The sequence below is a fragment of the Littorina saxatilis genome, linkage group LG5 (genome assembly GCF_037325665.1).
Source record: "Littorina saxatilis isolate snail1 linkage group LG5, US_GU_Lsax_2.0, whole genome shotgun sequence".
Classification (NCBI taxonomy): Eukaryota; Metazoa; Mollusca; class Gastropoda; order Littorinimorpha; family Littorinidae; genus Littorina; species Littorina saxatilis.
Window position 1 is genome coordinate 40,909,920 of NC_090249.1, and position 21,149 is coordinate 40,931,068.

The window sequence follows — 21,149 nt, forward strand, 5'->3', positions numbered from 1 at the left end:
GTGTGTGTGTGACAGTCTGTGTGTGTGTGTGTGTACAATGATTGCATGCAAGTAGAGGTCATACTTTTTCTGTCAATTCACATAAAACAGGGGGGGGGAATAGAACAAACTCTGCACCACTAAACAAGAAAAACATTTTTCCAGATTGTCTGGTATTTGTACTCAATTTTTTTATTAATTAACAATAGATAAATGTGTTTTAAAACTGAGAATAATTTGTCACAACTCATACTATGTCTATGACAATAAGAGCTACTGATAAGGAGAAGAGAAAAATTAATGCTCATACAACTTGTCTTCCTCGTTTGTCACGTGTATCAGTTACACCGATGTTGCACTAATATGTACAAAAACAAAAAACCTCTACTTGACCGTAACATTTTACTAGGGTCCAGCAGCCTTGGGTCATTTCTAGAGGTCATCGAACACTGGAAGCGTGTTAAATTTCAAAGCAATCGACTCTTTAGCCTTCAAGCAAATGACGATGTCCTTTTTAAACCAAAATTGACCCTGCTGTGAGGCGGGGATGTAGCTCAGTCGGTAGCGCGCTGGATTTGTATCCAGTTGGCCGCTGTCAGTGTGAGTTCGTCCCCACGTTCGGCGAGAGATTTATTTCTCAGAGTCAACTTTGTGTGCAGACTCTCCTCGGTGTCCGAACACCCCCGTGTGTACATGCAAGCACAAGACTAAGTGCGCACAAAAAAGATCCTGTAATCCATGTCAGAGTTCGGTGGGTTATAGAAACACGAAAATACCCAGCATGCTTCCTCCAAAAACGGCGTATGGCTGCCTAAATGGCGGGGTAAAAAACGGTCATACACGTAAAATTCCACTTGTGTAAAAAGCACGAGTGTACGTGGGAGTGTCAGCCCACGAACGCAGAAGAAGAAGAAGAAGACCCTGCTGTGACCTTGAAAAAGAAAGGTCAACTTGACTTGGTAACTTTCTGAAGGTCATCAAACCCTATCGATGTGTGTGAAGTTCAAATCCAGCTTGAAAATGATTATAATAATAATAAAAGTCTTTTATAGCACTGTTCACCGCCAAATGGCAGTCTCATGGCGCTTTACATTAGACATTAAATTCAACATTTTACATATAAAGAGTTTCCTCGTAGGAAATAACATACAAGTATCACAAAAAATAATTAAAAACTTCATAGACAACGACCACTTATAGTTATATAAGATAATCTAGAAAAGTTGTTTTTAAAAAGATGAAAATACATAAGATAAGTAATAGACACATAGTTACACATAAAAAGTCTGACAATAAAACAGAACTTACATAAAAGCGTGCAGATCTAAAACAGAACGAAAATGTAACACAGACTGTGGGGCAACAAATTAAACAACTAACAACAGGCATACCGTGTTATAATAATACATTAGGACTATTAAACCCAATACACATTAAAACATCGAATTCAATTCATCATACAATACAGGCATTAATACTATTAGTTAACTTTTTATAAACAACAACCAGATAAACATACACTCTTCAAAAAAATTGAGGATCACTTTTTTACAAGCACGCCACACAAAACAGACAAGACCGAATTCTTTCATTTTTTAAAAATTATATAATTGAACAACCAAGGAGTACTGACAAACAAAGCAAAGATCGAACTCAGTAGCGACAATTTATCTAGAGTGTGTCAAACGTGACAACCCTCGAAAATGGAATTCACAACAATGTCAATCAGTGTCAATAACGCGTGTGCCCTCCGTTGTGTGCCAGGCATTCAACACATCGTTGGCGCATGGAGTGGATCAGGTTGCATAAGAATGATCTGGGAACTCCATTCCACTCCTGCTGGAGCCATTGCAGCAGTTGACCCAGATTGGCAGGAGGAGGGTGATGTTGCTGTACCCGACGACAAAGCTCGTCCCACATGTGCTCTATGGGGTTCAGGTCCGGGCTGTTGGCTGGCCACAGCATCCTGTTGACCCTGGCCTGCTGGATGAAGGTGTTTACAGCTGCAGAGCGATGGGGAGGTGCGTTGTCATCCTGAAGAATCGCACAAGGGCCGATCGCTTGGAGGGCTGGAACGACCAGGGGTTGCAGGATCTCATTCTGGTAGCGGACACCGGTCAAGTTGCCCACTACATGGTACAGAGGTGTCCTTAGACGTGTGCTGATCCCTCCCCAGACCATCACAGAGCCTCCGCCAAAACACTGTCGTTCCAGAACAGCGCCTTCTGCGAAGCGCTTTCCGCGACGCCTCCACACTCGGATGCGACCATCAGCAGGTTCCAAGCAAAAGCGGAACTCATCTGTAAACAACACCCGAGCCCACTGCTGACGTTGCCACCTCACATGTTGAGTGCACCAGGCTCTGCGAGCTGCTCGGTGATTAGCAGTCAGGGTTGTTCCTCGGACTGGACGCCTTGCACGCAAGCCAAAGTTGTGTAAGCGGTTTCGGATCGTCTGACCACTAACAACAATGTTGGTGGTAGCTTGTAGGCGTTGCCTAATGTTGTTTGCCGTAGCCATTCTTTGTTGCATGGCCTGCCTCTGAATGAAGCGATCCTCTCTTTGTGTGGTGACTCTGGGCCGACCAGAACGTTGTCGCTCTTGCACTCTTCCAGTTGCGTGGAATCTCCGTTTTAGTCTGATGATGACAGAGGGAGCCACTGCAAACCTCTTCTGGGCCACTTGCCTGGGGGCATGTTGCTACTGTGCATAATTGTGTCAGCATGTCAACCTTTAAACACAAGCTGGTGAGCGATGTTCATAGCCAGGACCCTAGCTGTTGTAGCACGTGCATCACAACCTTTTGCCCTGGCATGCGTTCCGCAAATTTCATGGGGCTATAAAAAACACCCTTTTTCTTCCAAAATGCAGAAGCTTTTGAGAAGTCCCACAAAGGGAAATAACTCTGCCTGCAAAACAAAATTCTAGGTCAAGACTCATTGTTCATTTGTTAATTCAAACACTTTAATCTTTTAATTATTATGTCGATGTTTAATTTTTTGGCAATTTTTTATAATTAGATTTAGATCCGTTTTTTCAACCGATCCTTAACTTTTTTTGAAGAGTGTATGATCCTCTGAAGGTTTAAAAACAACCAGTCAACAAGCAAACTTATCATTCAACACATTCACTCAGAAGTCACATTCACGCATTACACCACAGCTTCAGTGTCCTAATTACTTTTATTTGTTCAATTTAGTAAAAGGCAGATGTGTACAGGTGAGTCTTCAGTTTAATCTTAAATGATGGTAGTGAAGGAGACTGGCGGACTGCTTGGGGAAGTGACTTCCAGAGTGTAGGGACTTGGAATCGGAAGGATCTTTGTCCAGCTGATTTTAGTTTAGTTCTAGGGACTGTGAGGAGCAGCTGGGATGAGGACCTGAGGGACCTATTTGAAGAGTACGTTGTCAGTTTTGATGACAAGTAAGGAGGGAGGGTGCCATGAAAGTAGTTGAAAGCGAGAGTGCCCAGCTTGTACTGTATTCTCTGTTGCACTGGAAGCCAGTGGAGATGATTCAGCAGTGGTGTAACATGATCCCTGCGCTTCTTTCGGAGTATTACCGTAGCTCCACTGCTCTGAACTCGTTGAATGCGAGATAGCTGATCAGTTGAAATGCCAGCCAAGAGAGAATTGCAGTAGTCAATGCGAGGTGTAACACGTGCACAGACGAGCTGTGTGGCAGCCTTCTTGGTAAAAAAAACCGCCTGATCTTGGCTACTCTGCGAATCTCCAGGTAGGATGTACTGCAAATGTGACTCACTTGTCTGCTCATGGTAAGTTGTGAATCAAGATATAACACAAGATTTTTAACGTAAGGCTTAAAGACTATTTCATGGTCCCCTACCCTAGCTCAGACTAGCACTTAGGAGCTATACTACACTGGGAGCGGGTACCAACTTTCAGGGCCTCAGTCTTATTGTCGTTCAGTTTCAGTTTGTTGCACAGCATCCACTCTTTTAGGCTACTTTCTCTACACACTGCTCAAGCTTGTCTGTGAGAATACTGTCTTTTTCTGGTATTTCAGAACCTCTGAGCTGCGTATCGTCAGCAAACTTGTGGTAATCACAGCTTTGTTCCTCCATGATGCTTGACATTGGTTGAGTGTATAGACTAAATAAAACAGGCCCCAACACTGATCCTTGTGGAACACCGTACAGAAGGAGCGCAGGCTTCGATTTCCTGCCGTCAATGACAACTGACTGGAATCTATCTTCCATGTACGACTCGAACTTTTTCAATGCAGTTGCAGTGATTCCAAAAGTATCCTCTAATCTTTTCAGCAGAATCTTGTGGTCAATTGTATCAAACGCAGCTGACAAATCCAGTAAGGAAAGGACTGACACTTTACCGTTATCTGCATCATCAAGCAAATCACTGGTGACATCAAGTAGTGCAGTTTCCATTCCGTGATTATCCTTTGTATATATTTTTTAACCTGAACTCAACCTTATTGGGACCTTGCAATTAGAGTCAACCCGTCGCGATATAACCTTGAACGGTTGAAAACGACGTTAAACACCAAATAAAGAAAGAAAGATTATAGTCAACCATGCAGCCTTGGGTCATGTCTTGAGGCCATCAAATTCTGGAAGTGTGTAAAGTTTCAAAGCTCTAGCTTAAAAATATTCTAGAAAATGATAATTTTTGAATCTTTGGCCAAAACTCAACCCTGCTGTGACTTTGAAATTCGATGAGAGCCAGCCAGACTTGGAGGTGATCAAACACTGTGATACATATCTCGCTTCAATAACATTCAAGATGTTAAGTTTGTTCACACATGGCCGGCCAGCCATACATTCAAACGCTGCTCATTACTATGCCTAACTGATTTTTCAGGTGAATACAAAATAACATGCAGTAAAAATCTGGTTAAATTATATAGCTTGTATTTGTTTCCTGCCATGATTCGCTGTGTCATTCAAAGCTGTCTTTCTTTTCCTGACATGATTTTGTCATGGCATAATGGTGACATCAAGTTGTTCAACACACTTGCATCTCATTCATGCTGGCTTTCTCTCTTTCACCCGCATTAATTCTCATTAACATTTAAATGTCCCAGCGATGTTGCAGGCCTCGGTCTTTGGTACACTTTTATGATCTGACGCACTGGTCTGACTTCTGGCCGGTCAACCCTCGGATAGTGTTGACAAGTAGGCGTCAGGTCTTCTGACCATCAATTTTTCTACCAAGCGGCCAAAGCCAGGACATTTGGACCTATATACCTACTGTCAATCCTGCAGGTCCTTCTTCTTCTTGTCGATCACAATCCTGCAGGTCCAGCTGACCTCTTGTCTTCTGAGGCTTAGAACAACACTGCTGTCCTCCCACTGTTTCTACTCCATCCCATCTCTCCACTCCATCCAACCCTCATCCCCCAAGAACATTCCCACTGTAAAAACAACAACCGCCGGCAGTATTTAGCACCATGCAAATTCAAAATTGTTGCTTATACTTTTTATATGAATAAAAAAAAATGTATGTGTATAATTTGATCTCTATTTCATGCAATTTTGCAAAAAGGCACACACATGAGAATTATATATAGCAGCATAGCTTGTAGAGTTGCAGCTATATAAAAAGGCACTCACTGAGACGCATACATGTATATACTTGTATATAATATAAGAAGAACAAGTATTGATGAACCCACTTTTTAGGACGGTTGTAACACGAGAAAATTACTCCCACGAAATTTTTACTCCGGAGTAAACATTTCGTACGAAAAAGTTACTCCCTTTACTAAAAAAGCACTCCCCCATTGCACGAGAAAATTACTCCCCAAGAAAGGTGAGTTCCGAGTAAATATTTCGTACAAAAATGTTACTCTCCTGATAATTAAATAACGAATAAATTACTTCACCCCAACACGAGCAATTTAACTTCCCATGCCAGATGTACGAAATTTTTACTCCCTTGTCCCCTGTTAGTCTTGGTGGTGGAAGGGGTGGAAGGAGGGTAGCGCATTCGTGTGCGCGAGATCACGTATTGGCATTATCCCTTCGCCCGCATCCCATTTTTGGGTACGAGATTTTTACTGGAAGTAAACAAAATGGGGAGTAAAAATTTCGTGGAGGGAGTAATTTTTTAGTGCCTTGGGGAGTTTTTTTCTCGTACGAAAAGTGTACTCGGAGTAAGAATTTCGTACGAAATATTTACTCCGGAGTAAATTTTTTGTGGAGTAAAAATTTCGTGTTACACCGTCAAAGGCAAAGCATAGGTCTCAAAAGAAAGTCTTCAAAGTGGAGGTCAATTTTGTAGATGTTAATCATACACAAAGCAAGGTCTTAGAAAAAGGGAAGTCATCTCTTCGATTGGAGGTCACTAAAACAAATGTGAACAAATGTGTAAATACATTATACAATGGAACCCCCTTTTAAGAATCCCAAATTGAAGACTCCCTCCCTTTTAAGATCATGTTATCTGAGATTTCCTGTTCATAATCCCTGATATTTTACTCTCATGTTTTCGAGGTCTTAAAAAGGGGGTTCCATTATATGTATGAATATATGAAATATATATGCATGTAAATGAACTTCTATCTAGTTGTATACAACATTTGTATAAAAAAAAAGCGTCACATGAGCTGAATCATAGGTAGGGCATGTAATATTTCCTCTCAATCTCGATCCTCTCCGCCTTGCTCATGTCGGGCGTGGCGTTGTTCTCAAAATGTTTGATCTCAAACTGTCGCTTGAGCAGGGTGAAGTAGTCGACAACCTTGGCCCCCACCGCTTCTTTCAGCACCGTGTCTTTGTTCAGACAGTCCAGGGCCTCATCCAGGGTCTTTGGTATCACCGGTCCAGCTTTCTCCCCCTCCTTCGGGGGGCCGGGTTGTGGGCACTCCAGTTTTCTCTCCACACCGTCTAGGCCTGCAGCGATGGTGGCGGAAAGTGTAAGGTAAGGGTTGCAAGCAGAGGAGGGAAGACGATTCTCCAGGTAAGCTCCTGTGCTGCTGGTCTTAGCCCGGAAGGTGCACGTACGATCGTCTATGTTCCAGTAAACTGTATTGGGCGCCAGGCCGGAGCTGAATCGCTGGTAACAGTTGACCGTGGGGGAGAAGAGAGCGCAGAGACCCGGAGTGTGGTGCAGCAGGCCAGCAATCCACTGCCGAGCAAACACCGACAGTCTCTGGGGGTCTGCTTCGTCAAAGAAGACGTCCTTGCCGTCCTTGGTCCACAGAGAGTGGTTGAGGTGAAAGCCGTTGGCGTTTTGAGGATAGGCAGGGCGAGCCATGAAGGTGGAGTTGTAACCGCGTCTTCGGCTGAAAGCCCGTATGCCATAGCGCGCCAGAAAAACGGCATCCGCGGCTTCAATCCCAGTCCTCGGCTCCATGGTTATCTCGTACTGCCCTTCGTCAAACTCGTTGTTGAAGAACTCCACGGGCAGCCCGGAGTCGCGAAGCGTGTCCATCAGGTCCAGAAAGAAGTCGAGGTTCTCGTCCAGAAGCTCCATGTTCCCGTACTGCTTCTTACCGCCCCCCATGGGCTTGGAGGCGTCCTCACTCTCGAAGACCATGAACTCCATCTCATAGGCCGACTTGATCTTCATGCCCATCTTCTTCAGCCTGTCAATCTGACGCTGCGCTGTGTGGCGCGAACACACGGGGTCCTGCTCGCCGTTGCTGAAGAGCAGAGAGCTTATTGCGTGGCCGATCCTCCTCTTGGGTGTGGAGCTCCACTTCATCTCAAAGGCTGTGTCGGGGAGCGGCATGATGATGCCGTTGGCATAGTGCGTGGAAGCATACTCCTCGATGTCGTAGGGTATTTCCATGTTCATTCCGAAGTTGCCGATACCTGCAAGCACAAGATAAAAGTGGCTTCAGTAACTCTGTGAGACACGGACAGGTACCTTGGTACAACAAAGCAAACAAAAAAAAACACACCCACACACACAGAAAAACAAAATCCCTTTCAATATTGTAGCCATGCATATTGGCCCGCCACACGTAGACTCGCATGCGAGGCCTATTTCGTTCAAGTCAATTCTTTTGGTGAGCAGTCCGCCCTGAAGCTTGTGTCCTTTAAACATGTACATAAAGTTTAGGAATGAATCGAATTTTAAGTCAGTGTGATCACTATTTTGTCACAGTTTTAACACACTGCCACGGTTCTTCCCACCTGCAAAGTTTGATACCTTGCCAAAGCTTCCTTTGAATTTTGGACACTGTTTTACCAAGAGATTATCTATAGGTTTATAATCTCACCCTGAAAGAGGCCGAAGCCATCACGTAGCACACGCGGGATGAGATGCCTGGGAACCACCCGCCCTCGTGGTACCCCGTGAATGTCGGGTATGGAGCACTGCAGGTAGTCAAACTTGGTCACATCTGGCTTCTCCCCCATTCTCCTGGACTTTTCTGAGATGCTCGTGGTATATGCTGACACCTGAAACAGTCCCGTTATAGCTGTCAGTTGAGTTTCGATGGGAAAGTCCTGCAAAGGTATCTTTTGAACAACTGCCGTCAAGATGGACAGTGTGTTTGTTTGTTTAACGCCCAGCCGACCACGAAGGGCCATATCAGGGCGGTACGTGCTGCTTTGACACACACAAGACAGAAGTCGCAGCACAGGCTTCATGTCTCACCCAGTCACATTATTCTGACACCGGACCAACCTGAGTCCCAGCACTAACTCCATAATGCCAGACACCAGGCGGAGCAGCCACTAGATTGCCAATTTTAAAGTCTTTGGTATGACCCGGCCGGGGATGTTTGAACCCACGACCTCCCGATCACGGGGCGGACGCCTTACCACTAGGCCAACCGTGCCGGTAAGATGGACAGATTGCGAGTCAACCATTCTCAATACCAAGACCCAACTCGAATCTCTCTGGACTCTTGTCCCGGACAAGAAAGTGTCGCAAAATGAAAGTATGTTCATCATGATATGTACCTTATTATGAGAACATTAACATTGTATTACAATATCCGGTAGGTGAGTATAGCAGTGTGTGCATGAGTACCGTGAACGATAGTGTGTGTGTGTGCCGTGTGTGTGTGTGTGTAAGCGGTGTTTGTGTGTATGTGTGCACGCGGTGTGTGTGTGTCAGTGTGTGTGTGTCGCAGTGTGTGAGTGTGTATGCACGGTGTGTATATGTCAGTGTGTGTGTGTGTGTGTGTGTGTGAACGAAAGAAAGTAAGAAAGATAGGCGGGAAAAAAATGCAATTCGTATTTTCAACTGATTACTAAATGAGTAGAGTCTCAAGACCCTTCGATTAAGCTTCTGTTTTGTTGTTGTTTTTGTGTGTCATTTATTTGCCATTTTGGCGTGCGAGGAAGAAAAATGAGACCCCCTCCCCAACCTCTCGGTCTCACGCGGGCCCTCATTCATGAGCACACACAGAGTCATGCACGCGCGCACACTCTCACACGCGCACACACACACGCACGCACGCACATACACATATACACACACGTCCGCACACACACATACACACACACTGACTCACATACGTACGGAGAGAGAGAGAGAGAGAGAGAGAGAGAGAGAGAGAGAGAATGTGTATCTAAAAGACAAAACATGCGCCGCTCATACTCTAACCATAGACCTATATATCTAATATAGGTCCCTGCTCTAACGAAATCATGTTGGATGGTTGCATGCAAACTTTAACGCGGGGGAAAAAAAACGCGCACAAAAACACCATCGATGACTGAACACCATTATCTCTCCTGACAGCTCTGCCTTCAGAGGGCTTTTCACTGTAACTTTTGCTCTCCATTTTGATGTTGATCGAAGTAACAGTGAAAGTATAGGTGAATCAGTGTGCAAATACATTCCATTCAGTAGGTTGATAGAGGAGCAGGGATGGAGAGAGAGAGAGAGAGAGAGAAAGAGACTCGAGCGAGACTCGGGAGAGAGAGAGAGAGAGAGAGAGAGACGAGAGAGAGAGAGAGAGAGAGAGAGAGAGAGAGAGAGAGAGACGCACACACAAACACACGTGATAGGCACAGACACTCACACACACACACACAAACACACTGACTCACAAACCTACGGAGAGAGAGAGGGGGGGAGCTTTGCTGGTTCAGCCGGATTGAAACTACCTATTTTATTCACTACCTATTTTATTCATGTTTTTATTACTTAGTTAGTGGAAGAATCTTTTGTATATGTTTGATGGTGTATGCTTTTAATTAAGCGTTGCTGACTATGAATGTAGATGTAAATGCTTGTATAACTGTGTTTTAATTTTAAATGCGTCAAGCGAAAGAGCTAATTAATTGTAAATTTATGATGTTGCGCAATATAAATGCTCATTTATTATTATTATTATTATTATTATTATTATTATTATTATTATTATTATAAACGAGATACAATCAATTATCGTAACGGAACATCTGTTTCACTTGACAACTGATAAGCACTAACGGTCGATGTCAAAACAGCATAGCATTGCCTACTGTATGCTTAACACGTGATACAAACTCAAAACAAGTTTGTTTTTTTCTCAGACACACACGCACACACACACACTCTCTCTCTCTCTCTCTCTCTCTCTCTGCAGCTTAGTCCCATGGCCCTGCACACTTGTAACTCGCAGGACTGGGTCCCCAGTGTGGACATCAAAAGGGACCCAAATCAGCTAACTTTTACAGTACCTTTAGAGTTACTCGCACTCACAAGACAGATTTTATATAAACGATATGGATGTGACATTCGTAGCAAGCCTGGTTTTTATGTTGACTGGGTGGACGAAGCCGACAACCCTACCCGTAAGCTAAGTGTTATAGACAGTTCTGGAAGACCAACGTGTACTGCCTTCGGAGCTGTTTCGGACCAAAGTACAGGTAAGGCGTGACGGCATTAAATGCATCACCGTCACCCTCTATTACACGACAGGCACAGTTCTGGTGCAAGGGACCAAGTGTAATGTATGGCGAGACGAGGAATTCGATGCCATTGTTTCCTGCATCAAGGCTGTGTCTGCCCTCGATGCAGCCAACAGAAAAGCGTCGATGACGGAGAAGCTGTCAACTATGCGCCTCCCACCCACTTCACACGCCTCCAACGCCTCTTCAGGTCAAACCGCGACCACTAAACCTGCAAGAGCGTCTCGGCGTCTGAAATCTCTCGGTCCCGACAATGCCTCACTCGAGAGTATTAATGAAGACTCTGAGCTCGCTCTTGCACCTTCATTGGACAACTCTTACACTCCGCCCCCCTCTACTGCAGCACTCACTGACTCATGTGACATAAGCCCCGAAGGCACAGTGACACCTGTTCTTCCCCAAACTGAACAGAGCTCGACCTCTTCTCCCACATTCCTACCTGCCTGTCCCTCAACCCCAAATCCCTCAGGCCAATCTTCTTATACGATTGCCGATTCGGACCCCTCCCCCTTAATGCAGTCGAGTGTGACGGTCGACACTGCATCTGCAGTGACTGACTCCTCAGTCCCATCCCCCAAAATGCAATCGAGCGTGGAAACTGCTTCTTCTGTCGAATCTGAGAAAGAAAGTGATGCGCCCTCCCCAGTCCCCTCCCCCCAAATGCAACCGAGCGTGGAAGCTGCTTCTTCTGTGGAGTCCGCGAAACAAAATGATGCGCCTTCCCCTTCTGACGACGACGGTCTCATCGTGGATGATGGGAGCGGCCACCCAAAGACCACCCAACCACTCAAGAAAAAAGCTCGACGCGCAAGAACAAACCGTAGAGTTATCATCAGCCACCCGTTCTCCCTTCGGACAGTACAGAAACAGTTAAGGCGCCTACGTCACAAGGTGTGTAGTGTTGTCGATGGTTCCAGCAAGACATGCACCTGACAATGTGTCCAGCATCGAAAACACCAAACAACAAGTGAAAAATGAACTTAACTTCATATAAAAGTACAGATTGATAAACTAAAGGAAAGAGTGATCCAGCTTGAGACCACAGTCAACACTCTAAACAAGGTCAACAGTGACCTTAGGTCTCAAGTTGGTGACTTAAAGAAATCCGTAACCTCAAAGGCACACACTCAAGCTAGTACTCAGTCTGACTCAATCCAAGCCTGCCAGCAAGAGGAGAGTAGTCCAGCCTACAATGTTACCACATCGAACCGGTTCGTCGCCCTGGTGGCTGATGCGGTAAAGCAGGCGGACCGGGTCCACGTCAGTGTGAGCGGAAACAGTGGTGGCGGCCCCGCCTGCACTGCTCCTAAGAAGCCTGCTCCTGTGCACGCTACAATCAGGAAACAAACTGCCACAGTGGAATCTCTGACAAATCTATCTTCTGAAAACTTAACTCCGCGACAACAGCTGGCCGAGTTCCGAGTGGCTTCTTCAACCACTCGTGTGCTGCTCGGGGACTCGGTGATGAGACCAGTTAGGCCAGAACTCATGTTTCCGGAGAGAGTATCGCAAAACCTCAGTGTGTCAGGTCTCTGTGTTGACGATTTGACGCACTGGTTGGCCAACATCCCACAGTCCAAACAAGTTCAACGAGTAATTGTCCACATCGGGGTCAACACGTGCCGACATAACACAATCACAGAGGCAGTGTGGTCCCGACTTTTCAAACTAATGAAGAAAGTATTCCCTGCAGCAATTATACAGGCATCTTCTATTGTTCCACCCAAGGGTGAGCACGAACTGAGGAAGACGGTCACGGCCTCAAATCACTCCCTGGAAAGGAGTTGTGTGAGAGAGAGTGTGGGGTTCACCGACCATACCGACACCTTCCTCACAGCCAGTGGCGCCCCCCGCAAGGCCCTCTACAGGGACGCCCTTCACCCGAGTCGGCAGGGTACCGTCCGCCTTGCCTGTAACCTGAAGTATGCTGGCCAGCCTGCGGTAACTTCAAAGCGAAGGGGGCCGTTGTTGCCGACCCCCCCTGAGCATTCACTGCCAAGCCGTGACGAACACCGCAACCAGCAGACTCATCACGGAACAGGACAGCCGAGTCGCCAACATGACCAGGGACCGGGGCATATGTTGCGTACCAGCCCTCTACGCCACCCCCACCCACTCCCTCACCAAGAACAGCGTAACACTCCCCCATCTTATGAGCAGCGGACCAACGACGTCTCCACACTGCACCATTCCAGCGACCCGCACTACAGCCAGTCCAAGCAGGCAGTCAGACCCTATCCTATGCCTCCCTACGTCTGGCACTACGCACCCCCCCAGTCACCCCCGCGTGACATGCTTCCTCCACCATACCTGCTTCAGACACACGGAAACTCAGTACCACCCCACCGTGCATACGGTCCCATGCCCACACATCTTCAACATTGTTTCCCACCCCCCAACTACCAGAGCTACTACAACTCGGATAGGTGTACACTTGTGTAATTAGTCAAGTGGAGTGAATTTCATGGGTGTGACGACTATTTCTGGATTATTCTTACATGTGTGTGTGTGTGTGTGTGCGGTAATAGAAAATACAGCATTATTAGCGTCATCTGCCGTGATGGTAAAACTGTGCATATTTGTGTACGATTGTGCTACTGCACGAACATTACCCTTGTGAGGGTGTGAGCATGAGTTCGTGGCCTTTATCCTCCTGATCGATCTTTGTATTACCTTCGTTTTTACTGTGCTGTGCTTCAGGCTGTCACAGCAACTCTTTAACAAAGAGACGAGAAGAAACATTTTCTTGTCTTGCTTGAGACAGAGACTCGGTGTGTGCTTGCTTCTTTACTGTGCGCCTCTAATTGGACAGGCTTCAGCGACAGCAGTGTGTTCGGACGGTCTAGCTATTCGCCCCATTCATATTATATGCTTTGAAAGCGGCTGCTGTTACTAGGCGACACATGTGTCAACATTGACTCCTATGACAAGTGCTCTGTGTTAGACTTGTTTAGAGTCTATTACATTAGTTTTGTTGTCTTAGTTTGGTTCTTTATCATTATAAACGGTAACATTACCGTTTTCTCTTTATTTTCCTGTTTTCTTGTGCTAATCTGCCTTTCGATTTTTTACTTGTTTATTGTTGCTTTCGTTGTTTTACTTAGTTTGTCGTCCGGAATATTTACTTGTCTCTTTACTAGTTATTCTACGCTTGACGTTGAGTTTCTGCCTTATTTTACTATTGTACCTTATTGATAACGTCATTGTTTGACACATTGTATTTCTAAATTCTTTCTTGTTTGACACATTTCTCTGTTCCTGCGAATTTGTTACAGATTGATCAAGAGATTTCAGTAAATATCTCGGACTATTTAACGTTCAAAAGCCAGAATACTGTTTATGTTCACAATGAATAGCTGTCCAAATTTATGGCCCAGAAAAGAGGGTCTTCGTGTGGGCCACCTTAACATTAACCATGCAATTAACAAAATGAATGACGTATCTAGTATGCTTTTAAATTCTGGTTCAAATTTTCACATTTTTGGATTCTCAGAGTCACGATTATCTCAGCAGATTTCGGATGCCGATGTAGCTATTCCTGGTTATAACATACTACGCAGAGACCCACAGCAAAGTAAAGAAACTGGCTTGCTTCTGTATGTAAGTGAATCAGTTAGCTATACAAGATTAACACACCTTGAGCAGTTTGTGGAGTCGGTGTGGGTAGAAGTTAAAATGAAAGGAGCACCTCCACTCCTCATAGGTTTCTGTTATAGAAATCCTGTAGAGAGAGCAAATTGGTCGGATAATCTTACGCAGATGTTAGATGCAGTTTTACTCGAATCAAAGGAAATAATGTTATTGGGAGACTTTAATATTGATTTGCTTAAGCAGAACAAGCTATGGCTAGATATGCTTAACCTCTATAATCTCAAACAGATAGTAGACACCCCTACAAGAGTCACAGCATCTACAAGTACTTTGATAGATCATATTTATGTCACTGATCAACGTAACATTGCTGAATGTTGTGTTCCCGCCAGTGGTTGCAGCGATCATTTCCCTATCTGTCTGACGTGGTCGAGAAAGGGTGTAAAAATTCCAAAAGCCGGTCACAAGACAATAAAATACAGATCCTTTTCTAAATTCAACGAAGACACATTTCTTCACGACCTCTGTAACTCCTCCCTCTCTGATGTTTATAATTGTACGAATCCTGATGCTGCATTAACACACTGGCTCAATGCCTTCACTGACGTATATGATAAACATGCTCCATGGAGAATTAAAAGAGTCAGACACATAGTGAAACCGAAATGGTTTGATGATGAATTACAAGATGCCATAGATAATCGCGACTTCTTAAAGTCAATCGGCAAGGAAGAGGAGTATAGAGAACAGAGAAATAAAGTAAACTCAATAAAACGATTAAAAAAGAGAAAATATTTTCAAGACCTTGCTTCTTCAAAACAAAATCCAAAGAACATTTGGAAAGCCATAAATGAACTCACAAATAAAACTTCTGCATCTAAATCAAGTTGCGTTAGAGACATAACACCTGATGATCTAAATACACATTTTTCCAAAATAGCTGAAAAGGTTATTATAAATGATACAACTAACCTCAATAATTTGGCAGTTTTGGAAGACTTCTGTAAGTCAAAAGAAATTTCATCTCAATTAAATATTCCTTCGCTTACAGTGCCTGAAGTCTTTCAAGCACTCACACATTTAAAGCAAACAGGTACCCGGGGGATAGACGGATTAGATGGAAGAATTCTTAAGTTATCAGCCCCGGTAATTTCCGAAACTCTCACTTACATTTATAATCTCTGTTTAGACAAACAATATTTTCCAATAGCGCTCAAACAGGCAAAAATTATTCCTTTGTTTAAATCTGGTGAGAAGAAAGACCCCTCAAACTATAGACCGATTTCTATATTGTCTGTATTATCAAACCCACTTGAAAAACATATAAACAAACACCTTTTAGCGCACTTTGACCACAATCAATTATGTTACCCTAACCAGTCTGGCTTTAGGGCTAATCACTCGTGTCACACTGCCTTAATCTCTCTTGTTGATCATTGGTTGAACAAGATAAACGAAAATGAATTTTGTGGTGCTGTATTTGTAGACTTTGCTAAAGCTTTTGATGTAATTGATCACAAGTTGTTACTCAGAAAACTCAAATTATATGGCCTCGGGACTGACTCAGTTAACCTCATTTGTTCTTTTCTAAGCAACAGGCAACAAAGTGTGCATGCGAACGCCTCGGCATCAAGTATGCAGGCTGTACGGCATGGGGTACCACAAGGGTCAGTTTTAGGCCCTCTACTTTTCTCCATATACATAAATGACCTGCCCCTTCATATTAAAAACTTGTGTGAACTTTTTGCAGATGACACTACCATACACTCCAGTGACACCAATTTAAATCGTTTATCTGAATCACTGCAAGAAAGTTTAAACCAGCTGAGTGCATGGACTGAGCTAAATCATATGTCCCTGAACCCCCAAAAAACTAAATGCATGATAATAACAACTAGACAAAAACGACAGAACATAATCTCCACGTTTCCCGATTTAATTGTCAATGATGAAATTGTTTCAACAGTCAACCATCATAAAGTGTTGGGGGAGACCATCGATATTAACCTGTCATGGTCACACCACATTGAACAACTTTCTAAAGTCATGTCCAAGAAAGTATATCTCTTATCTAGAATCAAGCACTTCCTGAATTTGGAAGCCAGGAAGTTATTCTTTAATGCCCATATTCAATCTGTTATTGATTACGCATCAACCTTATGGGATTCGGCAAGTGATAATTCACTAAAACCTATAATTAGATTACACAAACGAGCGTTGAAAGTAGTCTTATTAAAGAAAACAACCCTGAATGAATTAGACTATATAAACTTAGGCATTCTCCCTCTGAAGGCAAGACTTGGCTATAATAAATGTACCCTTATGAGCAAAATTATCACTGGATGTGTACCTGAAACTTTACGTTCAAAATTTACCATGAGGAATTCACGTCAATTTATGAGATTAAACACTCCTGTTCCTCGGATTGACCTGTTTAAGTCCAGTTTAGTGTATTCAGGTAGCAGTCTCTGGAACTCTCTTCCAACATTCCTGAGGCAAACTACCAGCACTGATAGTTTTAAAAGCAGATATTTGTCTTATGTAATGAAGTCAAAGTAAAGGATATTTGTCTTAAATGGTATTCAATTTTTGTATTAAACATGCCCCTCTCCTCTTTATTGGTATAATGTACACAAACCCTTTTCGAATGAAGGGACTAACAAACAAACCACTACATGTATTTGGATGTGTGATGATCTTAGCAATGTCTTGCTTGTTGATTGATTTTCTTTAAAATGTAATGTATGGATTAGAGCATGATGTTGAGAAAGTGCAAGCTGCACTATACCACTTAATTCACATCAATCAACTCGCAATTTACCTCAATGCAATGCATTTTGTGTACATATGTATAATGTGTTTTCATTTTAGTTATCTGTTAAAATGTAGAATTTTAGTTTTTCTATTTTCTATTTTTTATCTTGTATTTTTATTTCATTTTTGTAGTTAGTCCCTCTTTAGGGCGAGGGCTGGATGTAAAAAAGCAGACCACTGCTTAATCTACTACCCTCGTTAAATAAAGAATTGTCATTGTCATTGTCATTGTCTCTCTCTCTCTCTCACCTCCGTCCCTTTCTCTTCAAGTCATGCAGTTGCACGAAAACATCGGATATCTCCATTAGATTGACATGCCTCAGTTATGTTTTCCATTCATACCAGACCCAAAGGGTTTAAAATCGTGATCGTGATTGGCGTTTTTTGACCTTTCTGTGACCGTGATTGCCGAAATTTCCATTTCTGTGATCGTGATGGGACTTTGCCCGTGATCCGTGATGACAAAAAAATCAAGTCTCGTGATCGTGATCGTCATTTGTTTTCGTGATCGTGATGGGCATTATTGCAAAGCATTTTATTTTCAACGTACATTTTTCACAGCTGTATCACTCTATGATCCTCTATTCGTCAAGGAGCCAATCCCGATTGAAGGGAAGCAACAACACATTCAGAAATATGATTTTGACAGCGATTGCTTCCCTTTAAGAGAACCAATCACACAAAAAAAGAGATCCAATCAGAAGGCAAATTGCAAAAGTCTGCCAAACTTCATCCAATGGAAGGGCTTCGTGCAAAAGTTTTGAGTGCATTCAGTCAAATTCGAATTCGAAGATCAAAAATGGCGTGCAGCGGTACTGTCATCGAACTTTATGTACAGTGTTTGATTCAAGCCAGACCAAAGCAGGCGGCGAGAATGCCTTCCTTGGTGGAAAGGTCAGGCTACGGGTCGGTCTTTCCGAAGACGAAATATCAAGATATGTTGATCTATGTTGCTCTATGACTGTTCTGAATGTAGGCAAAGATCTTGAAATTTGTTCAAGATCTTTGAGTTTGAGTGAGATCATTGACATTGTCGACATTGCCACGTCCGGCTGTCACTTGCTCAGTGTGACCTCGACTGGCTCGAGATCGAGTCTGCGTGTAGCCAAAACCGAACTAGACTGAATGTGTTTTTCATCCCAGCAACGTGGACACGCTTGGCATAGATTCTAATTGTCGCTTCTTTGCATTAAGCTTGGATTTATTTTAGCGCCTGTAAACTTTAATATCAACAATGGGTTAAATTCAGAAACAATGGCGGGGAGACGTGCCAGTTTGGGTCACTCATCCTCATGTCAAAGACGATCAAAGTCATGTTCGTTGGGGATTTTGTCCGGCATGCTACTTTTCAAGTCCGGTAATTGCCGGAAATCCCATAAAGCCGTTTTCAAAATCCGGTAAAGTCAAATTTATTCCGGTGAAGTTGAAAAATTTCCGCAAAAACGATCCGTGTGAATATCGCGCAACGCGACCGGGCGCCGGTCTCAATGAAGCCAGCGCACAGTAGTGTTGTTTTCACCAGTTTGGAGGTGTGTTGAATGAAAATGATGCCCAGAATGCACCAGATTGCACAGATTTTAACCGTTTTTTGAACAAATTTCCGGGGGGGGGGGGGGGGGGGAAAGAAAGAAAACAATCAAAACAACATTCTTGTTACTGATTACACATCATGATATGTATTTCTATGTGTGTATGAAAGAGAACTAAAAAAATAATAATAAAAAAGTGCAACAGTTCTCACTTTGTGTTGAATAAACAATAGATCCTGAGGAGCGAATTACTGTGTGGTTGTGTTTACTTTGACACATGCTTTCTGTTCATGCAACTTTTACCGTGACCGTGATTTGCCACTGGTGTTCGTGATCGTGAAAACAAAAATCAAGGTAACTGTGATCGTGAAAGCTAAAATTTCCCTTCCCGTGATCGTGATGATACCCCCCCCCCCTCCCCCCTTTGGGGCCCTCATACCACATGCCATTGGCAACACTTGACATCAGCATACTGCTGTGTGAATAACGCTCACATAACTCACTGAGTCAGTTGATTCTTCTTATACACTGACACACATGACAGCCTAATGTCAACAAATAAAATATCACTCTGTGTTGTTTGCTCGAAGGAAGAGCTGCATTCATTTTTACATTAAATAGTCAATTTTTTTTCAGATAGAGACGATACTCCAGGGTGTGTCACAGTGTGTGTGTATGTCCAGGCTTTTGGAATGTACTCCGGCGTCGCATTTTTTTTGCGACAGACAACAGATTTTGCATCAAACTAGCTGCGATAGCGGATTCTGCGACAATAAATGCAACAGGAACTTACTCAACTTGCGACAAGCTAGCCAAGAGCTCCCACACAGGCGTAAACTCCGTGTTTCAGCCCCAGATAGTTTCAGACAGCCTTCTTTATAACGCTCGTTTGCTCAGTTTGTGCAGTGTGCTCCACCCGGAAAGTTTTACAGATGAGCTTGAATCCCAAAACTCTCACGTACTTATCGACGGCCTGCAAGACTGGCTGAGATTTGTTTACATTCGTTTTGCTTTTGTACACACACAAACACACACACACACACACAAGCACAAGAGAGAGCAGCTGTGCCCCTGCACAGTTTCTGGGGCGTCATTCTAGCTGTGTTGTTTTCACGCCTTGATTCCAGCACTGACCTCCCACACTTGAGACTTCAAGAAACAGCACTGATTCACCTTTTGAAAGTGGAATCACTGGCATTCTGCAAGTAAGATACTGACAGGATGCAAAGAGTCAAAATCTCAACTTACCTACCGTCAGTATTGTTAATCAGATCCAGCAGCAGACAGACAGCGTTCTCTGTGTTCCCACAGACGTAGGCTACAAACGAAATGCCAAACTGGCCAGCGTAACTTGAGTATGCGGGCTGTGATTGTTTCAGCTGAGAGTTGGCAAAAACCGTAGGCACTTGAAATAAAATGCTGAACTTGTCAGCGGGATGGTTTCACGTGCGGTTCGATCCTTGGTCAAACTTGCTCATTCTAAAATTCCTTTTAGTCTCGGAGATACGGCACTATATTGACCTTCTATACTGATAGTTGGGACAACAATTCCTTGGTTTTACCGAGACGAGTCCTGCTATGCATCGTTAGTGAAACCTTTTGTTGAGCAGCTTTGGTGTCCGCGGCTCGCTATTAAAAAGTTATTATACAATAAGGAACTTTCACTTGGCGATTCTTTTGATGATTTGTAGCCTCGCTTTGTTTGCCACTCTGGACGCAATTCAACTGTCTGCGATAAGTCAAGGTCGCTTCAATACTGGCTTAATTCTGATGTACTCGCGGCTTCAGTTCTCATTAGCATCCAAAGCAGCTATTAATAGAACTCACTTGACAGTTTGACGTATATAATTATGTACACACAAATTAAAAGATATTGGAATGCTATCTACGTTTGTGCATGTCCGTCCGTCTAAGCTCCTATTTTTACATTTAGTCAAGTTTTGACTAAATCAGTGTTTTAACATGGACGGGGAATCGAGACAAGGGTTGTGGTGTGTGTGTGTGTGTAGAACGATTCCAATACAACTACACGACCGATCTTAATGAAACTTCACATGAGAGTTCCTTGGTATAATATCCCTTGACGGTTTTTTCCTTTTTTTGGATAAATATCACTGATGACGTCATATCCGGCTTTTTGTGAAAGTTGAGGCGGCACTGTCACGCCCACATTTTCAAATCAAATTGATTGAAATTTTGGTCAAGCTATCTTCGACTCAGCCCGGACTTTGGTATTGCATTTCAGCTTGGAGGCTTAAACATTAATTAATGAGTTTGGTCATTAAAAATCTGAAAATTGAAATTAAAATTGTTTTTGTATACAACGACCAAAACATAATGTCATTGTATTCTTCATTATTTTCTGATTCCAAAAACATATAAATATGTTATATTTGGATT

At 43.4% G+C, this 21,149-nt stretch overlaps 2 protein-coding genes across 4 annotated transcripts in view; one reads left to right on the forward strand and one right to left on the reverse strand.

Moving 5' to 3' along the window:
• LOC138967138 (nucleolar and coiled-body phosphoprotein 1-like) overlaps positions 1-21,149 on the forward strand; it is a 45,798-nt gene that overhangs the window by 9,716 nt on the left and 14,933 nt on the right. The window lies entirely within an intron of this gene.
• Positions 178-20,327, reverse strand: LOC138967140 (lengsin-like). 2 transcript variants are annotated; one of them, XM_070339639.1, is made up of 3 exons: positions 19,998-20,327; positions 8,184-8,364; positions 178-7,773 (listed from the first exon to the last, which is right to left on the reverse strand). In XM_070339639.1, the coding sequence occupies exons 2-3, from the start codon at positions 8,320-8,322 to the stop codon at positions 6,569-6,571; spliced, it is 1,344 nt and encodes a 447-aa protein (XP_070195740.1). In that variant the 5' UTR covers positions 8,323-8,364; positions 19,998-20,327; the 3' UTR covers positions 178-6,568. The 2 variants fall into 2 exon arrangements, with proteins under 2 accessions (XP_070195740.1, XP_070195739.1); XM_070339638.1 differs by lacking the exon at positions 19,998-20,327 and having other exon boundaries at positions 8,184-8,754.